Genomic DNA, 27834 nt, shown 5'->3' with positions numbered 1-27834 from the left:
AGCCTTTGCAACCTTGGGGATTAATGATTACCAACTCCCCCTGTTCGGAGACAATACGGTGCATAAATGAGGGGTCTTGTCATCAGGTCTCAGAACCGGTGGAGAAGGCGTCGGGACAAACGGGGGATAAAGTGCCTGGGACGCACTCCAGGCTGAGCCCGGGGCTTGGCTGGATGGGGCTCTCAGGGTGGAGGAGCGCCCATCCCTCCCACCGCCGGTGGCCGCGGCCAGGAGGCAGCCAGGAGGCCGCCCGCAGGCAGGAAGGGGCCGGGAAACCTCAGAGCCCCGCGGAGAAAGAGTGCCTTGTTCCGCAGCCCCCGAGGGCTTTCCCCCGACTCCCAGAAGCCAGACATCCCCGCCCCACTCCCCACTGTCCATCCGTACACACAGGAGATTTTTTTTCTGTCCTGGCTCTGAAAGCGTTAATCCCGGAGCTTTTCCTACGGGTATTCACCTCCCACCCCCACCGCTCCCTCCCCAAGGTTCCTAAAAAAGGTGCAAAGTTTGGTCCAGATAGGGAATGAATGATCAAAGCCCAGCGGGTACTTCCTGTTGCAACACTATATATAACGCGGTGACTGCACGGGCTGCGGAGACGCACCGGAGCGCTCGACCGCCGCCGCTGCTGCCTCCTCCCAGCGCCTGAGGTTTCCCGGGACCACAATGAACAAGGTGCTGTGCTGCGCGCTCGTGGTAAGTCCCTGGCCCACGGACGCGGGCGCTTGCGCCCCGGGGGCGCCTGGAGAGGCGGCCTGCCTCCCGGCGAGACTGCTCGACCTCCCCGCTGATGGATGGGGACAAAGCTCAACTCTCTCGCCTCCTCGGAGAGATTCAGGGTCCGTTTGGAACAGGAGACCTCTTTCAAGCTAAATTGCTTCTCCTAGGGTGTCCCTTTACACCGGAAAGTTCCTGCTGGGTTTATGCAGAGGAGAGGAGTTGTAGACCTTTCGAGTTTGAATGGTTTTTATCCATTTTTTTTACTGGCTTTCTTCATCTCAGATAATTAACACTCTGATGTAGTTCATACCATCTTTGCTTAGCTAACTTGACCATTATCATTATTAGCAATAAAGTAGTCCCTTAGAATCAGAGTCAGTGGGAAGGAGATGCCAGGCTTTTTAAAACTATTGTAATTAGAATAAACTTTGGATACAGTTATATGATAGATACAGCATTAGGCTCATTCTCCACTTAAGCAAATGTTATGGGAAATTTTGAATGACTAGCATAAGAGAAAAGATCATGCACTCTCACACACTTCTTAACTGTGCAGTTTAACATTTTAATGAAATTTTATTATTAAGTGGCTCATTCCGGTTCTAAATGCCAATACAATGGGGAAAATATCGGTGGGCTGTTAATTATGTTCTAAAATATATTTAAATAATTGAGATTGAGCACTGCATAGGGCTGAAAGTTCTTTTTAACGTATTATTTGGAGAAAAATGGAATCCCTGTGACTTGGGTTAGTTTCTTTAAAAAAAATAGAAGTTTGACCAATTAAATGAATAAAGTTTGAAGATTGTTCTGTGCCCAGTGACTTACTTCCTTTATGTCACTAAAGTGAGGAATAGGTTGAGATATGGATCAGACATTCACAAAGGATAGGAAAATCCATATTTAAGCCACATATTGTTTTGAAAGTGTTGGAGTAAATGCTTGGACTTTAATATCCAACCCACAATGAACACAAGGCTAGGAGTCTTCCAATTTTCTGGGATGCACACACTAACTAAATAAATAGCAAACTCACTAAAGAAAAGGTAGGTTGGTCCGCAGTCCACATATAAGTATGCTAATTTTACCTATTTCCATTTAGATAAATATAAATATACAGGTAGAGATATCATAACACCTAATGAGGTTTTTCACAGAGAACACTTGTGAGCTAGCACCCTGATCAAGCAACACCATATTACCAGCACCCTGAAAGCTTCCTGGGCTTGCTCTATGTTCAGAGAAATCAATATTCTGACTCTTAACACCATACACGAGTTTTGCTTCTATTTGAACTCAATGCAAATGGACTTTACACACATTTCTTTGTGCTTCACTATTTTCCCTTAGTTTTATTGTTAAGATCATTTTCATTGTGGGATGTACAGTAGTTTGTCCATTTTTGTTGCTGTATAGTATTCCACTGTGTGGGACAACACCATTGATTTAGTTATTCTACTTTCTGGCTGGTACAAGTAATCCTGCTAGTAACATGGGACACTTTTATTCTTCCTAGCCCTTAATATTCTGTTAAAGATTTAATTAATGATGTACATATTGTCAATGACTTAAATTTCAGAATTTCCACTAAATAATATAAGCACCTAATAATGTGTTTCTAAATAATAGACAAATGTTTTGATATATGGTCTGTATAGGAAGATAGATATTTATGTAGATAATACTAATTATAGATGATATGACGTTATCAAAAGAGAAAACTTTGCATCATGAACATAGTAAATGAAATAGGAAAGATTTCCCTTTCCCTCTCTCCCTGTAGTTCCTGAGATTGACTTTGTGTTCTAAATGATTGGAAATGGACACTGTGTACTTACACATAAAGAGCCAAATGCCCTTTTTTAAATACTGAAGTGTAGCTCTAGGAACTGGAAGCATTACAGATATTTAATACTTCGTACCAGGCATGCGTGCCACTGGACAGTAGAGATGAGGGGAAAACAAGATGGGCACCATTCTATGTGCCCATGGACTTCACAGCCTAATGGAGAAGCAGATAGTGGACAACTAATTGTACAGGTAATGAAAGTGGAAAATGAGCAAGTGCTGGGTGACCTGGGAATATAAAAGATCCTGTTCTCTAGGACTAATAAAGGAAGCTGCAGTGCAGTGGTTAGCAGGTAGACCAAAATAAAATATCAGTGGGCATTTGATAGATTATGGTGGTCAAGTTATATCTCTTTTGAGTTTTAGTTTTCTCGACAATAGAGATAGTGATATGCACACATGCTAGAACCACATAAAGTTTCAGCTTTACCTCAGCCTCTAGAATTATGCTCACAGATAACTGTAGGACAATCTAGAACCAAGTGGATTACGTATACAAAGTGCTGGTGATACTCTGAAGAGGAAGAAAGGGCCACTAACTAATACCTTGAAAGAGGAGTAGAATGTTTCCTTGTTAGAGATAAAAATCATGGTGTCCTGAAACCTAAGAGGGGGGAGAAATAAAATTCAGTGGCGAAGTAGAGTTCTAGACTCTTTTATGAGAGCAGAGGGTGTGCGGGTGGGCAAGCAGTGAGGGAGCGTGATCACTGAGATCAATGCCATGGTGCTGGGCCTTCTGGAATGCTCAGGAATAGAATTAAGTAGAGAACCTTTCTGCAAGGTGAGGTAGTCACATCAGCAAGTCATTTCTTTCATGGTTGCCCGGGGAATGCCTGCTATACTGAGAACGTCCTGGCCTTGGCTTAGATTTTAACTGGATGGCTGAAACTTTCCATTGTAAGTGCCAGAACCATCCATTGGCCTTCTCTATGCTAAGCTCTGAATTAATGTTATGATACTAGAACTTGGTGGAGGCAGGAAAAGGGGTAAGGGGTCGCAGATGCTCTTTCTCAGAACAACTTGCCCGATCTGTTGATCCTCCTTTAAGGATAATACTCTTTCAGAGTTTTGGTTGTCTTGTTGTTTACTTTGGTTTTTATTCCTCCCCTAATCCCTACGGTTGAGTGTGCATATTTCACTAGCCCTTTGGTTTGTTTGTTTATTTTAAGAGAAGGATCACTGTCAAGTTTCTAGAAGGATCTGACATATACACAGTCCAAAACAGCCCCGTCCCTGTCCCTAGCAACCTTTCTGGCCGCTGTTGCCTAGAAACCTCCAGCACAATTCCGAATTTCACTGTGGTCTTTAATTTTACTTCTTAGGCTTAAAACACAGTTGTCACAGCCCATGGGTTGGGAGGAAGGCTTTCCCTGCCAGATGTTCTGTCCACTTGGGTCTAGAAGGGGGGCTGTGGCGGTAACTATCAAAGAGACACCAAACCCACACTCCAGCCTTCTTGCTCTCCTCGTCACTGACTTGCCTACTGGGTTTCTGCTTGAAGCAACCCTCAGCCTTCTGTCTGTGTGATGTTCCCTTTTCAGAAAGCTTTCTGTGAAAAGCATCATTCCCATTAGCATATCATTAACCCTTAACATTTCCTGGAGCTCGAGTTTCTCCTTTGTAGCCCAAAAAAAGAATACTGGTAAGTAGATTGAAAAAAAAAAACTAGCCAAGACCTTGACTAATGATGCTTGACTATCCCTTATGTTATTACTACAGAGCAGAGATGCCAAAATTGTCGGTGAAATTGTATGTTTTCCCTTGTAGGGCAGTGGTTCTCAGTCATATCAGACTTCTTGCAAGCACTTGTAAAGTAAATCCTTTGTAGCAACTCCCTTGCTCTCCTGAAATGAAATTTAGAGTACATATACTGTACCTATATACATATTTTTTAAAAAGTCAATACACCAGCATAACTATATTATAAAGGAGAAATAAAAAGAAATAATTTACAATAAAATAAGCCTCACTAGAAGGCATAATGAAATAGTGATATGTTGGCAGCTTTGTGTATGATGGCCACGACTGTACCGTTACGAAGCAAGACTAGAGCACACGGATCTCCTCGGGGCTCAGAGCTACGAGCAGCGTTGGCTTTGGTGCCATGATTTTCTGAAATGGTGAAAAACCTTGCTAAAGTTTTAAACGAAAACAAGTACAACCTGCTATCCAAATGTATGTTGTTGAATTCTTGAAAAATTCAGTATGTGTAAAAACCATGCACAAACCACTTTGTGTCTATATGAAATGGAGTTAAAATCTAGGCTCAGATGATGGTAAATAGGCTTTTTACTTGTATCGGTTGTCAATGGGACATTTGAGAGTGTGTGGAACATGGGCTTATTCTCGAACACTGAGGACACCCAGAAGAAAGAACACAGAGCTTCTGACAACAGAAATCCCCCCGCACATTTCTAGAACTTCCAGAGGATAGTGCCACTCTCACAGCGAACAAAGTATGGGCTCTTTGCAAACACAGGTCTCCATCGTCTTCATGTTTGTGCCCCTCAGGTCCCCACAGTGGCTGACACTAAAGGGGTGCTTGCTGAGTCAAAGGAGCCATGGTGAGATTTGTTGGTGTGTTGTGTAATCTACTGGCAATTTCCACGGATGTTCCAACAGAATTTAGCTTATTGCCAGAGACCTAGCATTCTAATGTTGGCTTCAATCTTTTTCAAGATATGAATATAACACTCTACCCACCTGACCAGTATTTAAGCATTCTTTTGCATATTTTTACTATTAAGTTCATGAAGGCTCATTCTCAAGCAAAAAAAAAAAAGAACTGGGTTTATATATTGACCCTTGGAGGCGCTGCCCAAGCTCAGCTGAACCTGGTTTTGACCGTCCCATCTAGTTGATTTAAGCATGACGTGCTCATTTTTGGCTTTAATACATTTTATATGCTTGTAAAATGTGCCAATAGAGATATCAAGAGGGCATCTGGAGTTTTAAAAAATTGGAGCTCAGTAGGAGCCTGAGCTGGAGATAAAAAATCGAGGTTATCAGTGTAGAGCAGGTTTTTAAAGTCGGCGGGAGGGGGGGGAGGATGAATTCACGTGGCAAGGGAGGAGAGAAGGAAGCAGGTCCAGGGTACGATTCTGATACTGATGGTCTGGTAAACAAAATGCAAATATGAACAATAATTGCAGCCATGTTTAGAAAAGAAAACAAAAATCAAAATAAAACTTAGCAGCCCACAATAGCAGGAACTAGTGGATCGGAAACCCTAGCAACATCTGTAAACGACCCGTGCAAGAAGAAAGACTGAGGTATGGCCGACTTGAAATAGATACCAGGACAGTATTTTTATGTGACATGTAATTAGTTTTTGGAACTCACTACCACAGAATATTTTGGGGTAACTAGCATAGAATGTCTAAAAAAAGAATTCTTTTAGACAGTTGTAAGGGATAAGAATAGTGTTACAACACATTAGGTAAGAAACTGTTTGGTACCTGCTCCCTCTCACAGTTACCTGGCTTCTTTAAATTAACGTTTCAAAGTCCAGAATCATTTACAGACACACTAAAATGTTTTTTTCCGAGTGACGAGGTGACATAACTTTCTCAGTATTGGGTAGATTTTTTCACCCCAATTTTACAAAAGCACTGGAATCAGCCTGACCGTGAATGGATAGAAGACACAGGTGAAAATGCAACGCCACTCCTGAAGCTCTTCAAAAGAAAAAAAAAAAGTAATGTGCTCCTAATGGGCTTGATTTATTACCTCTTACTGTGATTTAAAAAATTCTCTCTTTAAAATTATAGTTTTAATACTGTGAAAACATTGTTTAATTTCCTTGAAGCATCTTCCACAAAAGTAAAAAGAATAGCCTTAGGATTCCCACGTCAGTTTAGTCTGTGCCTCGGAAGCATTTTCTGTAAGTGCCTCTTAAACAATCAACTCTAAAATAGAAAAACAGGTGTCAAGATGAATTTAGATTTAAAGCAAGCCCGTAATTCATCTAAGCTTTGTGACTGCCTTTGGTGAATTCAGTTTTCTTCTCTGGTCTTTGATCCAAAAATCTCAATTCCCTTGCCACATAGTAATGTTACTTTGTTCAGATAAAAACCATGTCTTTTATCCTTAGAAAAAATGGATATCAGGACTGTATTCCCTAGGAAGTTCTCTCTACCATTAATTGCCAGCACTGCCACCAAAAGAAATGTAATTTAGATATTCAATTGTGGGACATACTGACAATGAGGCTTCTATAACAGTAGATAAGGGTCAAGAAATTGAATTTCTCGGTTCTGCTGTAGACTCTAAGGCCTAGTCCATGATTCCACTTCTGGTGGTCTTACTTTACTCATCTCTAAACAGGGGTGTTAAAACAGGTGTATGCGGAAGGCTTTTTCGGGTTTAAGCTCTGTCATTGAAAGAATGAATTTAAAAAATGATGGATTATACTGTGTACTATTTAATGTTCCAAATGTGCAAAATCAAACTGGCTTATTTAAATAAGTATTTGCATTGAAATACTTAAATATTTATCTAATATTAATATTCTAGAATAAATATTTAAATCAAACTTATCCCTAAAGAAACGTTTTCTTAAAAAAAAATCTATCTTGTTGCAGTTGTCCAGGTCTCTTCTGCCCAGGTGGTTTCTCGGGTAAGGGGTTCTGTTGAAGTCAACGAGGTCACAGGGGGAAGTGGCGTTTGAAATGTCACCTAACTTAAGCAGCAGGACTTGGTTTAGGATCAGAGATTCTTTTAAACCAAAAACTATTTTTCCATTCTGAAGTTCTTGTTGTCTTTAGCTAGTATGCGGAGAAGCCATTCATGTGCCTATTTTTTATATTCCACTTAGTTAGAATCCAGGTCCAAGACCTTCCCTCAGGACTTACTGAAAAAATGTATAATTACCGTCACTAGCAATCTCCTTATTCTCACTGAGCAGATTTTTTCTGAATTCGCATTCACGAGGAGGAAGTACTTGACAATCGAGTACCTCTCTTTAGGATAAATGTCAAACCTTCAGGCAGATGAAGTGAGCTCATGAGTAGGCTGGCAGGACCATTCAGTGCTCCCCTCGGGCAGGGACCCCTGCTCCAGCACTCTCCGCTGCCTGTCTCCACTTTTAATGACCAGTGAAAAGAATAAAAAAAATCAACCCGATTGTGCTAAAATAAAGGTCATAAAAAGTATGAATGATGTTCATTGAGTGATGATGTGGTTGCTAATGCTTTTTGTAAATTGGTCTCATTTCTTCTCCCTTCTAGAAACTTGGTAAGGCTATATATACCTCCTCGCCCCCTTCTGCCGGAGGTAGAGGGTGGTATGGTGTGAGTAGTTCTGGCCAATAAGTCTCTTTCAGATGAGAGCATTTAATTGCCAATATGTGAACCCCCCAACATTTTGTTCGCCCCCCAACTAGCCAGCCATGTTCCAGATATTAGTTGTTGTGTCACCCAGGTCCTGGACAGAGGACAGTGCTAACAGCCTTCAGTGGACCCAGGAGGGATGGGGCATGAGTGAGAAGTACACCTTTGTTCTATTGCAGCCCCCAAGATTTTGAAGCTGTTAGTGCAGCGTAAAACCCAGCCAGTCCCGACTAATATAGTAGCCAAACCCCCGTGGTATCTCTTTGAGGAGCAGTAACAGCAATAGCACTTAAAATCACTAATGACCAAAATCTATGGTTTTAGGTTATCAATTTAAACTCCTTTTCCATCACAGGTATTGGTAGTAGGACTCCTGAAAGAACCTCTTCTGATGCTGAAAATTCAAAATTTAGGGAACTGAGATTACTTCCAAGCTTAGCTGGGCTTCAGCATGGGAAGGTAAACAGACATGCAACAGGAGACTCTAAATCAAACACCCTATTGTGTGAGAGTAAGCAAACGGTTTTTTCTTTTCATCAATTCCAACTGACCCTTCCTTTGTAGAGGTTCACTCATCTTCGTCTTTCACCGGGACAACTTCTACCCATTTCAGCTAAGCCGAAAGGAGGAAACCGTAAAACAGAAAGGCCCCATGCTTAGAGCATGTATCCTCGATGAAAGTCACACACCGTGATTCACTTAATATTCACAAAAACTCTATCATGCAGAGATTTGTATTTATTTTACAGACAAGAAAACTGAGTAATTTTCCATAAGGTTGGTTACCTAGCTGAGAAGTTTTTTCCGCCCTGTAGGAGCTTAGATCTAATGGTTATCAAGTCCAGTGAAAAATACCCATAAATCAGAGCTAAGCCTCTGTGGGTTCCTTCCAGCCAGAGCTCTGCTCTCTGCTGGGGTTCAGAATGCCCCGGGACGGGACTAAGACGGCCAACTCTGTGGGCGAAACGATGCCAATGTAATTTCTGTTCCTTTCCCTCCTATGGCTCCAGGGGGTCACCATGGTTTTTTCTTATTTGTTTTGAAATTAAATGCCTGGGCCTCTTTATTGGAAATGAGTTTTAAGCCAGATTCCTTAGGGAACAGAGCAAGAGGCCAACACTTATGTCTTAATACGTTATTAGAAAGTGCAATCCTAGGGAAGCCAGAGCGAGAGAAAAGAGGAAGGCAGGAAAGGGAGGAGGAGAGCAGATCAAGGGGGTGCGTTACTGAGAAGCTGCTGCTTCGTGCACAGTGTAACTAAAAGAATGACCAGCCAATGGAAAAGAGTTTATCTGAGTCAAAATTTGGAGGACATGCCCAGAAGCAAACTCTCAATGGATTGAGCAACTGCTCTGGAGAAGGGAAGGTTTACAGTCCTTTTGTGCGTTTAGAATCAAAGGGGAAAACAAAAAGAAGGTGCGTGAAATCCATTCATTGGTGATACATTAAGGAAGTGGGAGAAGGCAAAGCAGGAGAGCCTGTAGGACTGGCTGAAAAGCACAGTGGAGAAGCACACACTTCTTTTACACTGGCGGCTACAGGACAGGTAATAATTAACACGGCACGCAGAGGTGGAACTCGGGGGACAAGGTGTAACAGTGAGGGCTTCTGTGGTCTCTTGTTGTGGTGTCTGCAGTTGTGCCTTCGAGGAGTCTAGAAAAGAAAATTACTCTGACATTTCAATGGTTTGTTATCCTAGATGCATAGGAACGTGGACAGGGGCTCAAAGGTCAAGACTGACCTTTGCTAAGGAAGCTATGGGCCTGGAATGTGACTACCCGCCATGACCTGCCCAGTCAGGAATTCATGATTAGATCATCCTTTATGGTTACTTTCGGTCACTGAGCTTGTCAGATTTGCCAAGTAGCCCCCTGATCTTGTCAGGTTTATTATATAACCCCCCCTTTTTTTTTACTCTAGGTAGATAGATAGATGGATAGATAGATAGATAGATAGATAGACAGATTGTACTCAATCGTTTACATGCCTATCTCCTCCATAAGACTGTAAGTCCCCAGAGAGAAGAATCAGTTGTTAAAGGCTTAGATTCACACAGGAGTGGATTTGAATCCTGCCTAGAGTGTGTACTAGTCCTGTGGCCTGTGCCAAGTTACTCCTCTTCTCTGGGAATCAATGTCTTCATCTATAAAATGGGGATAATCCTATTTCCTTAAAGATAGTTGGAGGGAATGGATGATAATAGCAAGGAAAGAAAGAGCTTAGTCTAGAGCCCACTGTATAATAACATTGCAGTATACTACGCTGTGATTATTTACCAGACCACACAGGGTTTCTAGTACGGTGTTTTATGTGCTGTAGACACGTAGTACGTATCCACATGTTTAAATAAGATGCCGTTTTATTTCATTTCTACTTCTAGTTTCTATTCCATTCCATAACCACCATGGTTTTTCTTTTCTAACTTTCACCAGCTGCCCTTGACCATATATTGATTGAGCTTCATCCAGGTCATTAGCAACCAAATGAGATTCTTAAGATGATATGAGCCATGCACTATCTTCAAAGGAAAACACTGTAGAAATAAAATGGAATTTAAAAAGTGTTCTTAAAACTCTCCACATACTAAATGTATTGCCAATTCTGGGCCCCGAATGCCAGGGACTATAGATGAAAAACTCTGTGGATCCCACCCTGTGCTTATCACGTGGGCCTGAATGGATGTCATGACAAGGAAAACCACAACCAGCCCTCCTGTTGCATTGCAGTTTTTATAACTGATGTTATGTCTCAAATCTGGGGATTAACAGAAGCCCAAGAGAAGAAATATTAAGATCTGGGAGCCAAAATATGTGAGATTTCCACATATATTCTTTGGAAAGTTTTAAGTGTTTACTTACAGATTTTTCCTTTCAGAGATTTTTTTCCCCCTTTATGTATCAATCCATCAAATGTGAATCATCTGCAATACTCCTTTGAAGCACCAAAGGCATCGTAAACAAATCTGCTTTGACAATTCCGGTTGATTCCAAAATTAAACAAGCTACTGCTGATTAATTTAAAAGCCTTCAAACAACTAAAGGAAAGTCTGAAGGGAACAAAAAATCCATTTATTATTATTATTATTATTATTACATTTTCAGAGAGAGGGGAAGGAAGAGAAAAGAGAGGGAGAGGAACATCGATATGAGAGAGAAATATCGATCGGCTGCCCCAGTCTGCAACCCAGGCATGTGCCCCGACCTAGAACTCAACCAGTAACCATTTGGTTTGCAGGACGATGCCCAAGCAACTGAGCCACACTGGCCCAGCAAAAGCAAAAAAACAAAAAATCCCAACACATTTAATGTTAAGTTTTACTTGTAGACAGTTCTTCAGTCCCAAGGGAAGCAAAATAGTGTAGCGTTTGGCCCAGTGATTCATCTAATAAATCATAATTGCTTGTATTTTTTTGCCCCTGTTTGCTGAGCAAAAGAGGTTGGCAGCACATCAGCTCTGTGTAGATGAACGGATTTAATTCTTCTGCTGCAGACGTAGTCCTCTGCCAAACAACTGGCCGCTGTGGAATTTATTAAGGAGTGGTGGACCCTCATGTGGGGAGCTGCAGTGGCACATGAACCTCCCCAGCGAACAGCGTGCTTTTTTCACACGCTGACCTGTAGAATGGAGGCTAAATGCAAATGGAACAGTTCAGGCAAAAATGAAGGACGCCTTTCTAAACATCTTCCTTTAGGCAAATTGTCATCACTGTCATTTTACAGATGAGAAAATTGCAGATTTTGTGCTTGTCCTTGCAACCTTGTCCCTTATATGTGGATATTTATCTGCCTCTATATAATCATCAGTAATCCTAATTACACATAGTAGATATTTGTTCACTATGTCTATTGGACTGAATAAAATTAAATTAGCTGTATTGAATACTTGCGATGTGTAAGACACTGTGTTAAGCATTTAAGGAATATGGAGACAAATACTTTTCTATTAAGGCCCCTGGAGGATACTCATGGAACTACCTTGACACATTTCAACTAGACCAAGAAAATGATACCGGTTGGAAAGACACAGAAACTGATTTTAAAAACAATTCAGAGATGCTTTTTCTGGAAACAGTTAAGAACAGGGTAGATATAATCAACTTACGGCACATTTTAGGAGTGTTACTTCTTATGGGGCGAGAAACTTGAAATTACTTCCAGGAATGAGTCTGATTCAAAATGTCTCCCATTTCTCATATCCTGTGTAATAAGCATATATAGTAATGCTTCATACTTTTCTGGGACCTTATTTTCTATCAAGTTTACTTGTGTCTTTTACCTCATCTAAAATATAACACTTGCACAAGGATATTCTCCTGTTGGAGGATTATTCTCACTTTAGAGGTAAGATAGTCTCATTTTAGAGGTGAGATAGTGGCCCAGGTTACTAACCCGGAGGTCTAACTGGATCTGGAACCCTGGGGTGCATATTCTACATGCAGGTGCCAAGCTGAAAGTGCTCTTGTCAGTTCGCATTGGTCTAATTAATTGCCATACTATATATTTTTAAGTTATTCATTTTCCATTTAGTATTCTTGAAACTCCCTGTGATATCCCTCCTTTTTTTTAACCACCTCTTTTCATCCCATCCTGCAAATGTTTATAAGTCCCAAGGATTAACAGTTTTGTACTTTTGGCTTGTGTACAGTGTCATTGCACAATGCCATCTGATCTCTTTTTTCCTGGAGCCGTGTATGCATATAACCCCAAAAGCTGTGTCCTTAGCTGCTTTTCTGTCCTGAATTTCATACCTATATCCATTTGAGCCTCATGGGTGGGAGATATTTGAAACTAAATTCATTGCCTTTCTTCATAATCATCTCCTTTCTCTTTTGTCACCAATTAATGGCAATACCACATACCTAATAGTTAGGATTCGTGGGTATGTTCTTCCATTGCTCTTTCTAAGCCCCACCCTCCATTGCAGACAGCCAGTAACAGATCTTATTTGCCCCTTCATCTCCTCCATTACTACTGTCTAACTTCAGCCCCTCCTCATTTCAGATCTGTTTCTCTATTAAGACTTTTCTTGATTCTCTTTCTCTTTTCTTCTGCAACCAATTGTTATTGCAGTGATTTATGAGTATTTTCCATGAGGCTAGGCTTTTAGATGAATGCTCATGTGAAACAGGAACATTAACTTATTCAAGTCCATCGCTTAGTAGTGTTTCCAGAGCATAGAAATTGTTTCAATAAGTGTTTGGAGATGAATGAATAAATGAGTTATTTGAAAAATGGGAAAAAGTGCAAAGGAACTACAACACTATAAGACTATAGAAAATCAAATAAACTAACCTCCACAGGAAAAAAAAAGGGTTGGCTTTTTTTTTTAGATGCTCAAATGAATGAAGAGTGAAAGAATGAATGAGTGAATGAATAAAGGCCTACAGATGTAGCCCAGAGCTACTCACAGCAAACATTGCTTTACCTCATAAACTTATTTAAAATGTTTCATTTCATTCTGTAGCAGGCTTTGATAAAAAATATTGGAAGAAAGTTATTTTTTAAAATAAGCTTTATAGCTCACACTGAAAGAGCTCTTTAGGAAACTCACTATAATATACTCATATATCCTGAAGGTTTCCTTTCTTGGCCAAGATGAACTATAAAATGGCTTGGTTTCCAAACTGACCAGCTTACCTAACTCTGGGTAGTCCTCAAATAGTTTTCTGTGGCAAAGATCATGACAAGGGATCACAAAAGGAACTCCCAAACCAAGTAGTTATTTCTAGCTTTGCGTGGGCTCCTTTTAATGAATTTTCCATAAATGGAAACCCAGTGGGTCATTCATGGTTCTGCACACCGCAGGGCAAGCCCAGCGGTATGGGCCTGGCTGCATTGCATAATGCAGAAATAAACTTTGCCGGAGGAAGTGTTCTCTTCTTTTGTCCTTGAGAAAGAAGCAAGCACCCACAGAATGCTGTAGTCAAGTTCCCTTTCATCTGAGAAACGTCCTTCTCAGTAGTTTTGGACAAGAGCCAGTCTTAACACAAAGAAAGAAAAGTCAACATCAGTTCACCTGGACTTCAGAGGCTTTGGTTGATCTTCTAACTTGCATGATCTCCTAACCTTATGCTCCCGAGTCTAAGTGAAAAATCAGCACTTTAGGGCTACTTTGGGGCTGCATGAAAGGCCTAGCATAAGTGAGAGCATTTGGTAAATGTTAAAGGACTTGGACAGAAAAATAGTATTCTGTGGCACATCCCCTGCGTCTGAATTCTGCCTCCCCAAATTGTTATGACCTGGAATGGTTAATTACTCATTCTAAGACTCATTTTTGTAATTGGTGGAGGCTTGGTGATAATGGTAAAACCTCCTAAAGTAGGCACAAAGCAAAATATTATACAGATTATTTTTTAGTCTACTGCTGGGCACAGAATGTTTGAAGTTAAGAGTTTGGTGATTAACTGAAAAATCAGTTACATCTTTTAATAATAAAAATTATAGACATATATCTTGAATGTTTTATTTTGACTTAAAACATTTAAATAAATACTTAACCACCTATATGTTGAGACCTGGCCAAGGCCTTTCTTGGAATCTGTGTTTGCTAACATGGGACTCCTTCCTTATGAAACCCACATCTGCAATGCGTAGCCCATTCATTCATTTGTTGAATTTAAAGGTATTTGTGAAATTAATTGATTAGATAATTTTCCTAGATGTGTTCACCATTTTGTTTTTACAATTGTCTCAGCTCCCTCAAATTTCTGGTAGATTTTCAAAAAAAATACTTTTAATTTTTATAGCACATCTTTATCAAGTCATCCCCAGAGCATTCTGTTTATTTTATATAGTAAAATCATTTTTTTCACCCACGTTTAGTGGTTTACATAATAGTTCATGGAATTACCTAATGATAGTTATTCTACAGCGTTGACAGATACATGTATACCAGGAGCATAAGCAGATTCAGCATCAAACACACAACTGACTTGCTGAGTGTGCACCCGCACTGGTGGGGGCGCACAGGGGCGGCATGCAGGAGGACACGGCAGAGCTGAGAGTTCAGGGTGCTGGCTCATCGGTTGCATTTACAGAGGAAGGAGGAGGCATGGGTAATTCTGAAAAGTGGAGGTTGGTAGAGTTTCACAGTCAAAAGAACTTTCACAAATAAAGCAGTGAAGAAAGGAGGTACGAAGGGGGTTAGAGCAAGACCTTTGTTTCTAAATTCATTGGCTCATGAAGCCCTGTCAAACCACAGAATATGACAACGGGAGATTTAGAAAAGGCTTTAGAGAACGACTCATTCAATCCACCCACCACCTTCATGCACTGCCATCACCTGCTGACATTGGGTAGGTGAGGAAAGACGTTGGGTTTGAGATAGAAAATTCTTTAACACTGTCCAACATGAAACATGGAAGGAGGGAGGAAGAACAAAACTATCAGAGATGGAGCCTGAACGGTCCTTTCAAGAAAAGAGGTGTCGGGGCTTCAGGGAGACTTCCCAGGCTAGACGGAAGCACCCGATTGGAGAACTCCCGTTCCCTTCGAGGAAAAGGGGTCCACACTGAAGGGTGGAAGGGTAGGGGATGGGAGGGGAAGGGAAGAAAACTGGAGAGAACATTTCATTTAATGTTTTCTCCTAAAGTCAGGCGTAAAACACCAAAGACAGTGCCCTCTTCTGCAAAGAGCTCTTCACGCTTCCACCGACACACCAGTGCACATGGGCTGGCTTTGCAGATGTTCCTCCGTGGTTATGCAATTTACACAGAAAAAAATGTTTTGAACTCTCATTAGATTTTAAATATTATCAGCTGGCAAAGGAGATAAAGCCAGTCTTCAGATGATCTGTTTTCCTGTGGCATCTTTTTCGCTGCATTTCCAGGAAATGCAAAAGAAAGCAAGAGAGAAGACTGGTGAAGAGTTCTATTAATCTTGTATAGTAACTGGTTGCAGAAATTTTATGTGGGAATTGGGGCTAACCAGAGATTGAAACCTAAACATCCAATTTTGGCCACACAGACTTCTGTCTTTTCACCAAAGTGGAAAATTTTCAAATAAAACACAGAGGCCCAACGGAACTTACTGAGAACAAGTCTTCAGTTCCCCAAGGCTTCCCTATTTTTTTTTTAAATATATAAGGCAATTCTATGCAGTGGCCTTGGAGAAATTGCCTTCACTAATACGATTGTCCTCTAATCCTTAAGTCAACCTTATTTATTTATTTTTTCTCTGTGGATGCCTTTCACCTCAACTTCCCTGTATTTTGAAGAAAAGGTAACTAATTTCCAAAGCATGGTTTCAGGAAACCAACAGTGTCATGTCCAATTGCCTAGAAAAAGACAAATCGATTCAGCATTCTGGTCCGATCTTGTATTTGCGGGGGGTTTTCCCATCGCGTCCTCAGCACTTCTTGCTAAGGGAGATCAGAGTAATGCTAAATCAGGGGACACAGCAGAACCACACCGAAATGGAGAGGGGGGCATGATGGGAAGTTGGGCTGGGGGAGGTCTCTGGACTGCTAGCCCCACCAGGAGGGGCTCACTCAGCAACAGCATGCAAGGCAAGCATCTTAAAAGCAACAAAGCCTTCAGAAACAAACAGCAAGAGAAAAAAAGCATTTCTTTCATTGTCTTTGCAAGTTGTACCAGGGAAATTTTTATTTCCTAGCATTGAGGATTTTTTAAATATCCACCCAAAGGGCCTTGGAAGATGTAGCATAATATGTTCAAGTGACCAAGAAGCAAGAAAATCATTTCATCTTGTTTTGTTTCTTTTAAAATACTGATCGTTATTTGTAATTATTTATTTCTTCTCTGCTGTCTGCCTCCTCACTGAATGGTGAGCCCTTGAAGGCACGGATCTTTTTTTGTGCACAGCCATATGCTGAGTACCTTCTACAGTGCCTGGTATGCAGTGGGTACTCAGTAATTGTGCATTGAATGAATAGATTCCATGTATTTCTGAGCAAACTGGTACTTTCACCCAATTCTGGTTCATTTCTGTCTTCTAATGTCCACCCACTCCAACTGATCCAATCAGAAACCACAAGGAAATTTAAGAACATTTTCCCCAGAAAACCTCAGGTTATGAAGGTATCTTGAAAAGACCACCAGAACAGCCCTCCTTTTGTACCGTATTCTACATTTGTTGGTTAGGAGTCCTTCACACCATAGCACTCTAAACATTTCTCTTGGATGAAAGGTACATGGCCCGATGGGGGATATTCTGTCCTTTTCACCCGGTTTACCACTCACATCAGATCCAGTCGGCCCTGATGCTTGCTGTGTTCCAATAAGAAGTAAATGACATTGCTCGGATTCAAATGCCCAAATACTTATTTGAAAAGGCCATCTTTACCTTTGTCACTCCTAATTCCAAAGGGAGTGCTATTTTCCTAGTTTGGCATGCTTTTCTCAGGTCAAGGGGTTTCTGTGAAATGCCCTGAGTTCTGCAAAGAAGAGAGTTTTGAAAAATTTATTATGTTTGGCCTGCCACCTTCCCAAAACCTGAAAATAGTCACTGCTGATCCCTTTCCCAAAAAACAAGTAATAAAAACCAAACAAACCACCCCCTACGCACAAATAACACTATTTCTTCTGAGCGTGTGTTTCCTGTAATTAGTATGAAGAACTACTTCAAGGCTCCCCATAGAAGACCCTTTGAGATTTAGAATACAAGATGGAATACCTAGTTAGATGGAATGCCAACCCCAGCAGCACCCTTCCTCGAAAAATCTCCTTCCTTCTCCTCCTCCTCCTTCTTCCTTTCCCCCTTCCCCTTCCTGCCCCTTGTCTTCTCTTCCTCCTCCTCCTCCTTCTTTTCCTTCTCCTCTTCCTTGTCTGTCTTTTTGTATAGACTTCTTCCTGCCATATGTATGGATACTTATGAAACCCTGCCTGTTCCCTGAAGTTTTTCCCAGTTAACCTGAAGAGAGGTAGTCATTTAATTTTCTAGACCTCATTAACCTATAAGAGTCAAGACTGGGCCATGTGATGTTCTGGAGGAAACATCAGTCTTATGTTCTAGGATTCTTCCCAGTGGATTGCAAGCTTTATAGAGACAAGGATCGTGCCTGACTCGCCAGCACATTCCTGGTGCATTCCTGGTGCATTCCTGGTAGGCTTGCAGGGCGCATCGGTGGGAAGAGTGAATATCTGAACCATCAGGATGACTGTTGATGTAATTGTACTTTGCACATCCCCACCTCTTGACTTCACTACGTGTCTGGAATCATTAAGTCTTAGAATGGGTAAACTGTAAAGGGGATATCGTCTAGTCCTAACCATGGCTACTGTGACCTCCTCATTTAAATGTTGTAATCTCTCCCCTCACCTCCATGGTTTTAATCTCTTTTACTTGCTCATTTTTCTTATAACACTTTTCCTCTAACATATGATTTTCCTGTTGTTTGTTACTTATTTTCTTGCTTCTCCAGTTGGATTGTAAACTCCACAAGAGCAGGGTTCCTTGCCTGTTTTATTCACTGCTGTCCCGCAGTGGCCCAGAACAGAACCTGGCACATAGTAAGGGCTCAATAACTATTTGTCAAGTGAATAAACATTAGAATTACTTCTGCATATGGCCTGCAAGAGTTTTGCTTAAATCCCAAGCCCAATTCCACACCTGTGGAATCAGGACATTAGGAGTGTGGATGCCAGGAATCTACATTTTTATCAAAGTGTGTGGTATGACTCTTCTGAAAACCACTAGCTCACCCAACTCAGTCACCTAGAAACAATCCTGAAGTCCAGGGAGATACGGTGTCCTTGAGGCCATGTGGGCTATTTAACGGTGCACCTAACTGTGATTATTTCTTTTCTGAGGAGCTTTTGACTCCAGTGATCTCTGAGCTGCATTTACTTAATATAGGTTCACTTCCATTACCATCTTGGTCTTTGAGATTAAGCTAACAGAGGCAAAACTCTAGTCTCGGAACTTCTTTGTGGTGCCTCTCAGAAGGCAGGAAGTTCATAAAGGACCCTTTGATGTCTTTGCACAGAAGAACCACACTATTTACATGCTGACATGCCACTATTTTCCTTCTTCTTCCAGTTCCTGGACATCTCCATTAAATGGACCACCCAGGAAACATTTCCTCCAAAGTACCCTCATCATGACCCAGAAACCTCTCGCCAGCTGATGTGTGACAAGTGTCCTCCTGGCACCTACTTAAAACAGCACTGTACGGCAAGGCGGAAGACCGTGTGTGCCCCTTGTCCTGACAACTACTACACAGACACCTGGCACATCAGTGACGAGTGTCTGTACTGCACACCAGTGTGCAAGGAGCTGCAGTACATCAAGCAGGAGTGCAATCGCACCCACAACCGCGTGTGTGAATGTGAAGAAGGGCGCTACCTCGAGGTGGAGTTCTGCCTGAAGCACAGGAGCTGCCCCCCTGGGTTTGGAGTGCTGCACACTGGTACGTACCAGCTTTCACCAGGCCGCCAAAGTAATTAGGACCGTATAAAGTCAAGTGATAGGGAAAGTTTAAGGGAACACTTTTGTCTGATGATATCACAGGAGAGCAAATTGCAAAGGTAATGGAACCTGCTAGGTATATACTATGTGTCTGGATTGCGGCCGCGTGACCATTTCTCAGAGCAATACTCTGCTGCTCTAGGGTGATTTAGTGACAAATCTCAAATGCAGCAAATTGCTCTCTAATGAGATGCGTGATGGATTGCTTTTTTTAAAGGGACACTCTGCGCTGCCCTGTTTATAACTGATAGATACCTCTATGTTTCACTTCAGTGTGGACAGCTTCAAACTGTGGTGCTTTTGGACAAACATCAGGAATCTTAATTGATACCAAGAGAGTTATTATGCTGATATTGATGAGACTCTGGAGTGCTAACAATGAACAGTTATAATTAATTATTCAAAAAAATGAGAATGGCTAAGGGAAATGCATTTCATTATTAAAAAATGAAGCCAGCCCTTCCTTTGGCATGGGAGTTTAGTATCTGGGAAGATAAAGACTGTAGCAGTATCTCATCAATGAGCTTATTCTTCATCTTAGACAAAGCAGATTGCCAAGCCCAGAGTAAGTACTTGTCTGCAAACAAAGTGCTTTCTCTTTTTGCATTTTGAACAACATAGGTTAAGGCCAGTGAGCACTGAATCTTTTAAAGCTGCAACCCCATTTTTTTTCCTACCAAATTCACAGAGTTTCCATGTAGTCTTTTAGCTTGGGAAAATCAAGAGTAAATCACTTACTTTTTTGGAGGAAGTAGTAATCAGTACAGATTCTGATTACTCAGTTTGAAGCAGTATTTCTCAGCCTGAATTAGCCAACATTTTGGGCTGGATAATTCTTTTTGTGGGCAGCTGTCTTGTGCATTGCAGAGTGTCTAGCAACCTCCCTGGTCTCGTCACTCCACGCTCCTCCTGCAGTGGTGACAACCAAATGTGTCTCCAGGCATTACCAACTGCCACTGGTTGACAACCCCAGGTTTAGAGGATGCTAGTTATTTGTAACTATTTTAACTTCCTGAAGTTGTGATATACAGAATCCTAAATTCTTAGATGACAAATACAAAGCAAACATATTCAAAAATTGAAATCTATTGTCTCTTAAGTTATAAATCTTGTAAAATTAATCACAGGAGAGGCAAATTGCATGAGAGTTCCTTAAAGCACCTTGAGTATGAGTAATTAAGGGCAAAACTGATGACACTTCCTAGTTTTTATCGGGTGATACTTTGGGACACAAAAGCTAAGCCAAGTTGTAGGAGGGAAATGCCCATCCGACAAAAATAAATTTGCTGAATTCAATTCAGTGAGTTGTATATGTAGAAAAAAATAATGAAGGGACCAGGCTGCTTGGAAATTAGAAAGTTTTGAAAAAGAATGGAAATTGCAAGGATTTTTCTCTCATGAGCATGGAATGCTGTTTGTACAATGAAGTGAGCTGGTAGCCAGAGGACCGGCACAAAGATGCGTGTTTTCTTTCGTGGCACGACAGTGGGGTTTCTTTACCTCTCACTCCCTGCAAACCCACAGGGCAGTTCCTCGTGGACAGTAAGAGATGTCCATCCCAAGGAGAAGGAAGGACTATACAAGGTTATTCTAAGAAGTATTTAATGATCATTCCTTTTTCTGTTGTTTTTTTTATTGTCTTTGTATTTTAGTCACTCTATCTGTTAGTCTTAAGAGTCTTATGTCATTACTTATGGCTAGCATGGTGAAGTTCTCAACTGTAGAACAGAATTCCTCTCATCATCATGACATTGAACGTTTGGTCTGCCAGATTATACTCTTTGTGTTTCCATTGATATTAATAAGGCAAGATCATTTACTTATATGGATGAACCTTTCTTTATAAAAAGTTCTATCAGTTATAAAACAGGGAAGTCCTACTCAGCAAGGTCATTGTATAAAGCCTTCAAAGACACCAAGAAACTTGACTTCTATCATTCTTGGGTTTCTTTTGTTCAAGAACTGTAAAGCCTAAGCTGCCTGAAAGAACGTCATGTCTTTTACCGATGACTTTCTCATTGGGATGCACGCAAAGACCCAATCCGTTGATGTTATTTGAATAATGCCAAGTTCTTCTGTGTGCGGTTGGCTTTCCAGAACATGTGGCGTTTGGGAAAGAGATACTTGGATCCATGTGTTCGAGTCCCCTTATTTCCAGAATATTAGCAATGAAAGAATACCATGGAATCCCTGCCCAAGAATCTTCACTTAGGATGTTGTAGAATTTGATGTGGAATTGAACATCATTCAAAAAGGGGAATATAGTAAGAAAGTACTTTAAAAATATTCCCCTTTGTCAGTTGGTTCCTAAGATGTCAGTCCCTGCAGAGCCTGAGGTGGCATTTAATATGTGGAGGTTTCCTGCCTGTGGCTTCCCACCTCCTGTTTTTTTCTTCTGCCGGCCCTTCCTCATTTTTACTGGTCAATGCATTGTCGATCCCTTTTGAAGAAGCAGGAGATGAAACTAGAATCAAATCCTTTTTCCTTTTTCCCCCGGATTTGACACACTGAGATGGGATGTTCAAATTTCTAATAGCTGAAGTTTATTAACTTTCTGTAGCTTTCATTTGTCCCTTTCGCATTTGTTATCTTGCATAAGCCAGAACTGGCCTGTAAAAGCTACTTTTGAATGCTGAAATCTACATCTGTTCACCTAGCTTACACTAGATGGAGGCATTTTCATATGCAAATGTGCTCTAATATATGATTTATCCATGAATAATAGAGTCAAGGGTTTGAAGGTATTTATTTTTAATGGCATCTTTAGTTGTTGTCTGGTTCAAGTTGGCCTACCAGTGATTTCCCCAGATTTGTCAAGTATTTTTCCACCATGAAATGAATGCCCTTGCAATCACCCTTCCCTGAAATTTTAATGACTAGACTCTTAAAACTCAACAGTTTAAGCAAACGGTATATCATCTTCCATTTACTGTGTAGCTTAACTGCAGGCTTACGCTGTCTCAGTCAGCGGCCAACTTTATTGCCACCTTCAAAAGTTTATTGTAATGCTGTAAATTTTTACTTCTCAAGGTTAGCATGCTCATGAGTTGCTTCACAATGAGGATTTGGGAGAGAAAGAACTTCAGCGGGAACGGAGGAGAACCTAGGGATGCAGTTCAGTGGGCACCGATTTCGGAGAATGATAGCACGGCAGTTACACAACATCTATCCCGCTTCTCCCGGATAATTGTGGGGAGGACGTGGTGGCAACACTGCTGACGTTATAGCACACGCGGGACTAATCAGCACCCTCCCTTCTCCCCTTCCCTCTCACATTTGGAAGTGTTTTGTGGGCAACAGCAAAACGAACTTGTGTCTGTACGGCTAGGAGGGGAGACAGCCCAAGGGGCTAACTGGAGAGTTGTGTTCTGTGTGTCTAATGAAGTGAAAAAATGAGAATGCCTGAAGTTTGGTACAACGTCAATAGTAAAAACGTAGCCAAACAGCCATTAAAACTAAGTGAAAAGCCTTTCTAACACTGTGTTGAGGGGATCTGCTGTGAGAGCGTTGGAGAGGAAGGTGCTAAGTAGCGTGGTATTTTCTGCAGGGACCCCGGAGCGAAACACGGTTTGCAAAAGATGTCCAGATGGCTTCTTCTCGAACGAGACGTCCTCAAAAGCACCCTGTAGAAAACACACAAACTGCAGTGCGTCCGGCCTCCTCCTGACTCAGAAAGGAAATGCAACGCATGACAATGTATGTTCTGGAAACGGTGAACCGACTCACATATGTGGAATAGGTAATTATCAATCAAATAATTGTGCTACCTCTGGCCATATTCTTGGTCAAACTTGTATTTTCCCCCGTCTTGAATGTTAACCAGCCATTTTATTCTAAGACTGTGTATCACTGCTAAAGCCACACTCCAAGTCCTCCAAAAAGTCCTCGTTTTCTCAGAGGTCATGTTCCAAACCCTGACTTTCCTCCTTTCACACTTGGATCGAATCTCACTCCTGGAGAAAAGGGTGGCGTCGTGATTATGTCTGAGGCCACATTAGCAGAATCCAAGTTGCAGAACTTTTTGTTATGTATTTTTATCACTTTCAAGAACACCTGTCTTATTAACTCAAGTATAAATTGTGTCGAGAAGCACAGTAACATACATTGATGACAAATTTGAAATGTAAAACTGGCTTTTTACCTATGGTATGGCTGTGTCTGTTATACAGAAGTTCCAAGTTCCTCTTGCCTTAAGCACTTTATCCAGGAAGGGTCACTGGCTTAGAGCTCAAGTAACCCAAATGCACCCCATGTTGGCGAGGGCACCAATCAAATCGGTGTCCTCACCCTGTCACTCCCACCGCGACACTAATCCTACACCTTCTACCAAGGAATCATTACACCAAAGATCGTCTGTCTTTTAGCATTCAGCTAAACAACATGGTGAACCAGCCTGATTCTCCCTATGCATCTCTTTGTACTACACAGAAGTGAACACAGCATAGGAGTGTGATTTGGGAGATTTAAGTTTCCAGTCCAGTCCCAATATTTTTTCACTGTGTCACTGAAATCATAATAAGTTGCTGAGCCTTTCTTCCTTCTCATCTAAAAAATGGAGTAAGGGAAGGGGTAGTAGGAAGAATGACTTCTAACTTTAACACTCTCTTTAACACATGTAACATTTTGGTTTTGCCATCCACTGAGCACTTACTGTAGGCTTTACAAAAACACTGTTAAGGCTCCGCAAGTTTAATTGAGGGCGTGAATGGCAGAGCCAGGACTCAAACCCAGGCCTCATGAATCCAAAGACAAACTCTCACTCCTTGGGATATACTGGCCCTACCCAGACCCGCAGGCTGTCGCACCTCTTTTCTAAGTGACATGTTTCCTGTGTGTGACTATTTTCTCATTTAATGTATGTTCACACATTTATATCTATTGTCACTCCCAGAGGTAAACAGTGTGTTTGTGTATGTACCCAGAATAGTGAACCACAGTGCACGCTATTCCAGAGTACTGCCAAGCTCCTTTCAAAGCAACGCTTATACCTGTTTGGCCGCTGACCTTGAAGTATCCTGTGGGCACTAGGTACACCTTTAACAGAAAGTTAATATTTACATTAAATCATGGAATTTCTGCTGTAATCTATTTATAGCACTATTATGTTCTTGTGAAATATTTATTAAACTCTCTCCCCCAGAAGGCCCTAAAAGAACATAAGAACGGACAGAAGTCCAGTTGCATTGGCAATCTCCCACTACAACCAGTCAAAAGAAGGCTGGTTTTATTCACAGTTTTCATTTTAGCACATCTTATCTTGGAAAGCTCCATTGCGTTGGTCTTTAAATTTTGTGTTTTGGCCAGTAGACTTCCAAGAATCCAGTTGTTGAGCGAATCTTGGTTTTTCCCACCTCCTGTTAGATGTCACCCTGTGCGAGGAGGCGTTCTTCAGGTTTGCTGTTCCCACCAAGTTCACCCCTGACTGGCTCAGCGTCCTGGTGGACAGTTTGCCTGGCACCAAAGTAAACGCAGAGAGTGTAGAGAGGATAAAAAGACGACACAGCTCCCAAGAACAGACTTTCCAGCTGCTGAAGCTATGGAAGCATCAAAACAAAGAACAAGATATGGTCAAGAAGATCATCCAAGGTATGCTAACCTGAAATAGACAAGTTGATCAGAAATGAAAGACACCCTTCAATCATGGATTTAGTTGTGTGGACGATGTTTCCTGTTTGGAATTAGTGTTGTAATGAAAACGTTTTCCCGAAGTGATGGTGTGGACGCTGTTCTCAGAACCATCGTGCAGGGTTTTATTTTCACCTCCTCCACGTCCCCCCACCCAACTGTCTTTTCAGAGTGTACATAGAAGCCACAGCGCATTTCTAGAGCAGGGTGTAGACCTCAGGACATTTGACTCTAGATCCCTTAGCAGTTTTATTAGCATGCCCTCTGACCTTCCTAGAAGTTCTTGAACCACTTTGAACCTTACCTTGCATTTCCACCAAGAAGCTCTGTTGTATTTATTTGGTAATTCTCTCTGGAGAGCCTCCCAGTATCTCAGAGACATCCTCTCGTTCATCCTCACAAGGCAGCCTATTTCAAAATTACCATTTTAATAGCATATGTTGTAAGGATTAATGAGATAAGGCCTGCAAAATGTTTGAGCTTCTTAGAAAAAGGGGCCAGTTAAAATCAAGTACTCTCACGTTTCAGAGTTTTCTACAGAATCTCCTTTAGAAAGTGAGTGTGTGTGGTGTGTGTGTGTGTGGTGGTGGTGGTGGTGGTGATGAGAGAATGCAAAGGGAAAAGAAAATTACATACAGTGTGGACTGCAAGCTGTAGGTTACACAGCAGCGGAAAGAGTTCTGAATTCAATTAGCAATTGAATTCTGGGAGGACATGCCAGAAAAAAAATGAGGGAGGCTTTTTGTAATGCAGACAATGTCAACAAAAAAATTCACTCTCCTCTCTGCTGGAGTTAAATAAGTCCTCAAACTACCATAAAATCCTCAAACATCTGAAACTAGGGCAACAGATTTTGGGAGACTGAACATTTTTGGCAGCCGAAGGCATTCACTTGTACAAAGAGTAACTTTTCTCCTGTTTTTGGCAAGCCAAATGTATTCTTTGAAAGTGTAATTAGCCCTAAAGCAGAAAGAAAAGGAAGGAGAGAATCAGAGACTGTGAGAGTCGGAAGGGACCGAATCCCGATTTTACAAATGAGGGCATTTCAGCCCAGGAAGATGAACTGACTTGCCTTAGGGCTCGGACACTAAATGGCGTATGTCATTAATAGAAACATTAGTGACTCCCTCTTATGTTTATGGCCTAGCTCATTACAGAACTATTCTCTAGGCTGCATGTATCATCACGTCTCTGAGCCTCATACTATGGGGTTTTTACATTTTCTCTTCAGTGCTGGTAAATTCTCTTGTCCTCTTTATTAAAGACCATTTGAAGCAACTAGCTCTTTTAAAATAGCACGTACGTTAGATATTGACTAATGAAAGTTTATATTACAAAAATACCTACTAGAATACTTTCTGTTTATCTGAAATGTTACGGTTTTAATTTCTCAAACTTTTTTTTTTGAAAAACTGAGAATGATGTGCCTGGAATTTTCTACCAGAGATTCAAAATGAGGGTTTCTCACTGAGCTTTGTTGGTATACCTAGAATATACAGCATATTGTCTTACAATAACACAAAGGAATATTTACCTTAGTTCTCAGAAATATCTAGCATCACTTAAGCCTCCCTCCAAACAAATGAAGTCAAAGGTTATCCCTCCAGTTCTGACACGTGGAGAACCTTTGCCTCGGGTGCCTGTGGTGGCATTAGAAGAATGGACGTGACGTGGATTTCTCTCTGTGCTTTTGCTCCGTGCAGATATCGACCTCTGCGAAAGCAACGTGCGGAGGCACATGAGCCATGCAAACCTGACCTTCGAGCAGCTCCGCAGGTTGATGGAGAGCTTGCCAGGGAAGAAAGTCTCGACAGAAGACATTGAAAAAACAGCGAAGGCGTGCCAATCAAGTGAACAGATCCTGAAGCTGCTCAGCCTGTGGAGGATCAAGAACGGCGACCAGGACACTCTGAAGGGCCTGATACACGCACTAAAGCACCTGAAAACGTACCACTTTCCCAAAACGGTCACTCAGAGTCTGAAAAAGACCATCAGGTTCCTTCACGGCTTCACGATGTACAGATTGTATCAGAAGCTATTTTTAGAAATGATAGGGAACCAGGTCCAATCAGTGAAAATAAGCTGCTTATAACCAGAAATGGTCATCCGGCTGTTTCCTCACCGTGGCCCAGATCCGATGGATGCGTAAGCTGTTTCTCAGGCGCTCGAGGGGGTGCAGTGATTTCTTTCTCATCACCAAGGACTAGATTTGGCCCCAGGGCACACACACACACACACACACACACACACACACACACACAAACAACAGTGTGGAGAAAGAAACCCCAAATAGTTTATCCAGCTGACAGATCTGGTCCTATATCTACTGCCTCTATTTTCCCTTATCACTGCTTGCAGTAATTCAACTGGAAATAAGAAACTAGACTCCACTGTGCCTTACTAAATATGAGAATGTCTAACTTAAATAGCTTTGAGATTTCAGCTGTCCAGAGGCTTTTATTAGAAAGCCTTTTTCTTTCTGTAAAAGTACTAATATATCTGTAACACTATTACAGTATTTGCTATTTATATTCACTCAGATAGAAGGTTTGTACATATTATCATCTGAAAGGGAAACTGTGTAAGACTTAATTTTAGAAAGAAAAATTTATATATTCTGTTTGTTATTCACAAATGAGAGAGATAAAATATATTTTTTAATGGAAAGTTTGTAGCATTTCCTAATAGGTACTGCCATTCTTCCTATGTGGAGTGTATTTGTAATATAATTTAACCTGTATAAGCTATGATATCATTTTACGAAAAATGCATTATGTAGTCAATTGTTTAATGTTGGAAAGTTTGAAATATAAATTATCTGAATATTAGATGCGCTGAGAAATTGAATGTATCTTATTTAAAAGATTTTATGTTTTTACTATATAAAC

At 41.2% G+C, this 27834-nt stretch overlaps 1 protein-coding gene across 1 annotated transcript; it reads left to right on the top strand.

Moving 5' to 3' along the window:
* Nucleotides 1-547: 547 nt before the first annotated feature.
* TNFRSF11B (TNF receptor superfamily member 11b) lies at nt 548-27834 on the top strand. Its single transcript, XM_045861264.1, has 5 exons — nt 548-693; nt 18893-19262; nt 22869-23060; nt 24683-24907; nt 26650-27834. Exons 1-5 carry the CDS (start codon nt 664-666, stop codon nt 27036-27038), a joined length of 1206 nt encoding a protein of 401 aa, XP_045717220.1. The 5' UTR covers nt 548-663; the 3' UTR covers nt 27039-27834.

The sequence above is a fragment of the Phyllostomus hastatus genome, unplaced genomic scaffold (genome assembly GCF_019186645.2).
Source record: "Phyllostomus hastatus isolate PE091 unplaced genomic scaffold, TTU_PhHast_1.1 phas_scaffold_21, whole genome shotgun sequence".
Classification (NCBI taxonomy): domain Eukaryota; kingdom Metazoa; phylum Chordata; class Mammalia; order Chiroptera; family Phyllostomidae; genus Phyllostomus; species Phyllostomus hastatus.
This window is presented reverse-complemented; position numbering and strand designations above follow the sequence as displayed.

Coding starts and splice junctions, on each gene's coding strand:
- TNFRSF11B (XM_045861264.1), top strand. CDS start 664: ATGAACAAGGTGCTGTGCTGCGCGCTCGTG. Junction 694..18,892: donor TGCTGTGCTGCGCGCTCGTG/GTAAGTCCCTGG, acceptor TTCTTCTTCCAG/TTCCTGGACATCTCCATTAA. Junction 24,908..26,649: donor GGTCAAGAAGATCATCCAAG/GTATGCTAACCT, acceptor TGCTCCGTGCAG/ATATCGACCTCTGCGAAAGC.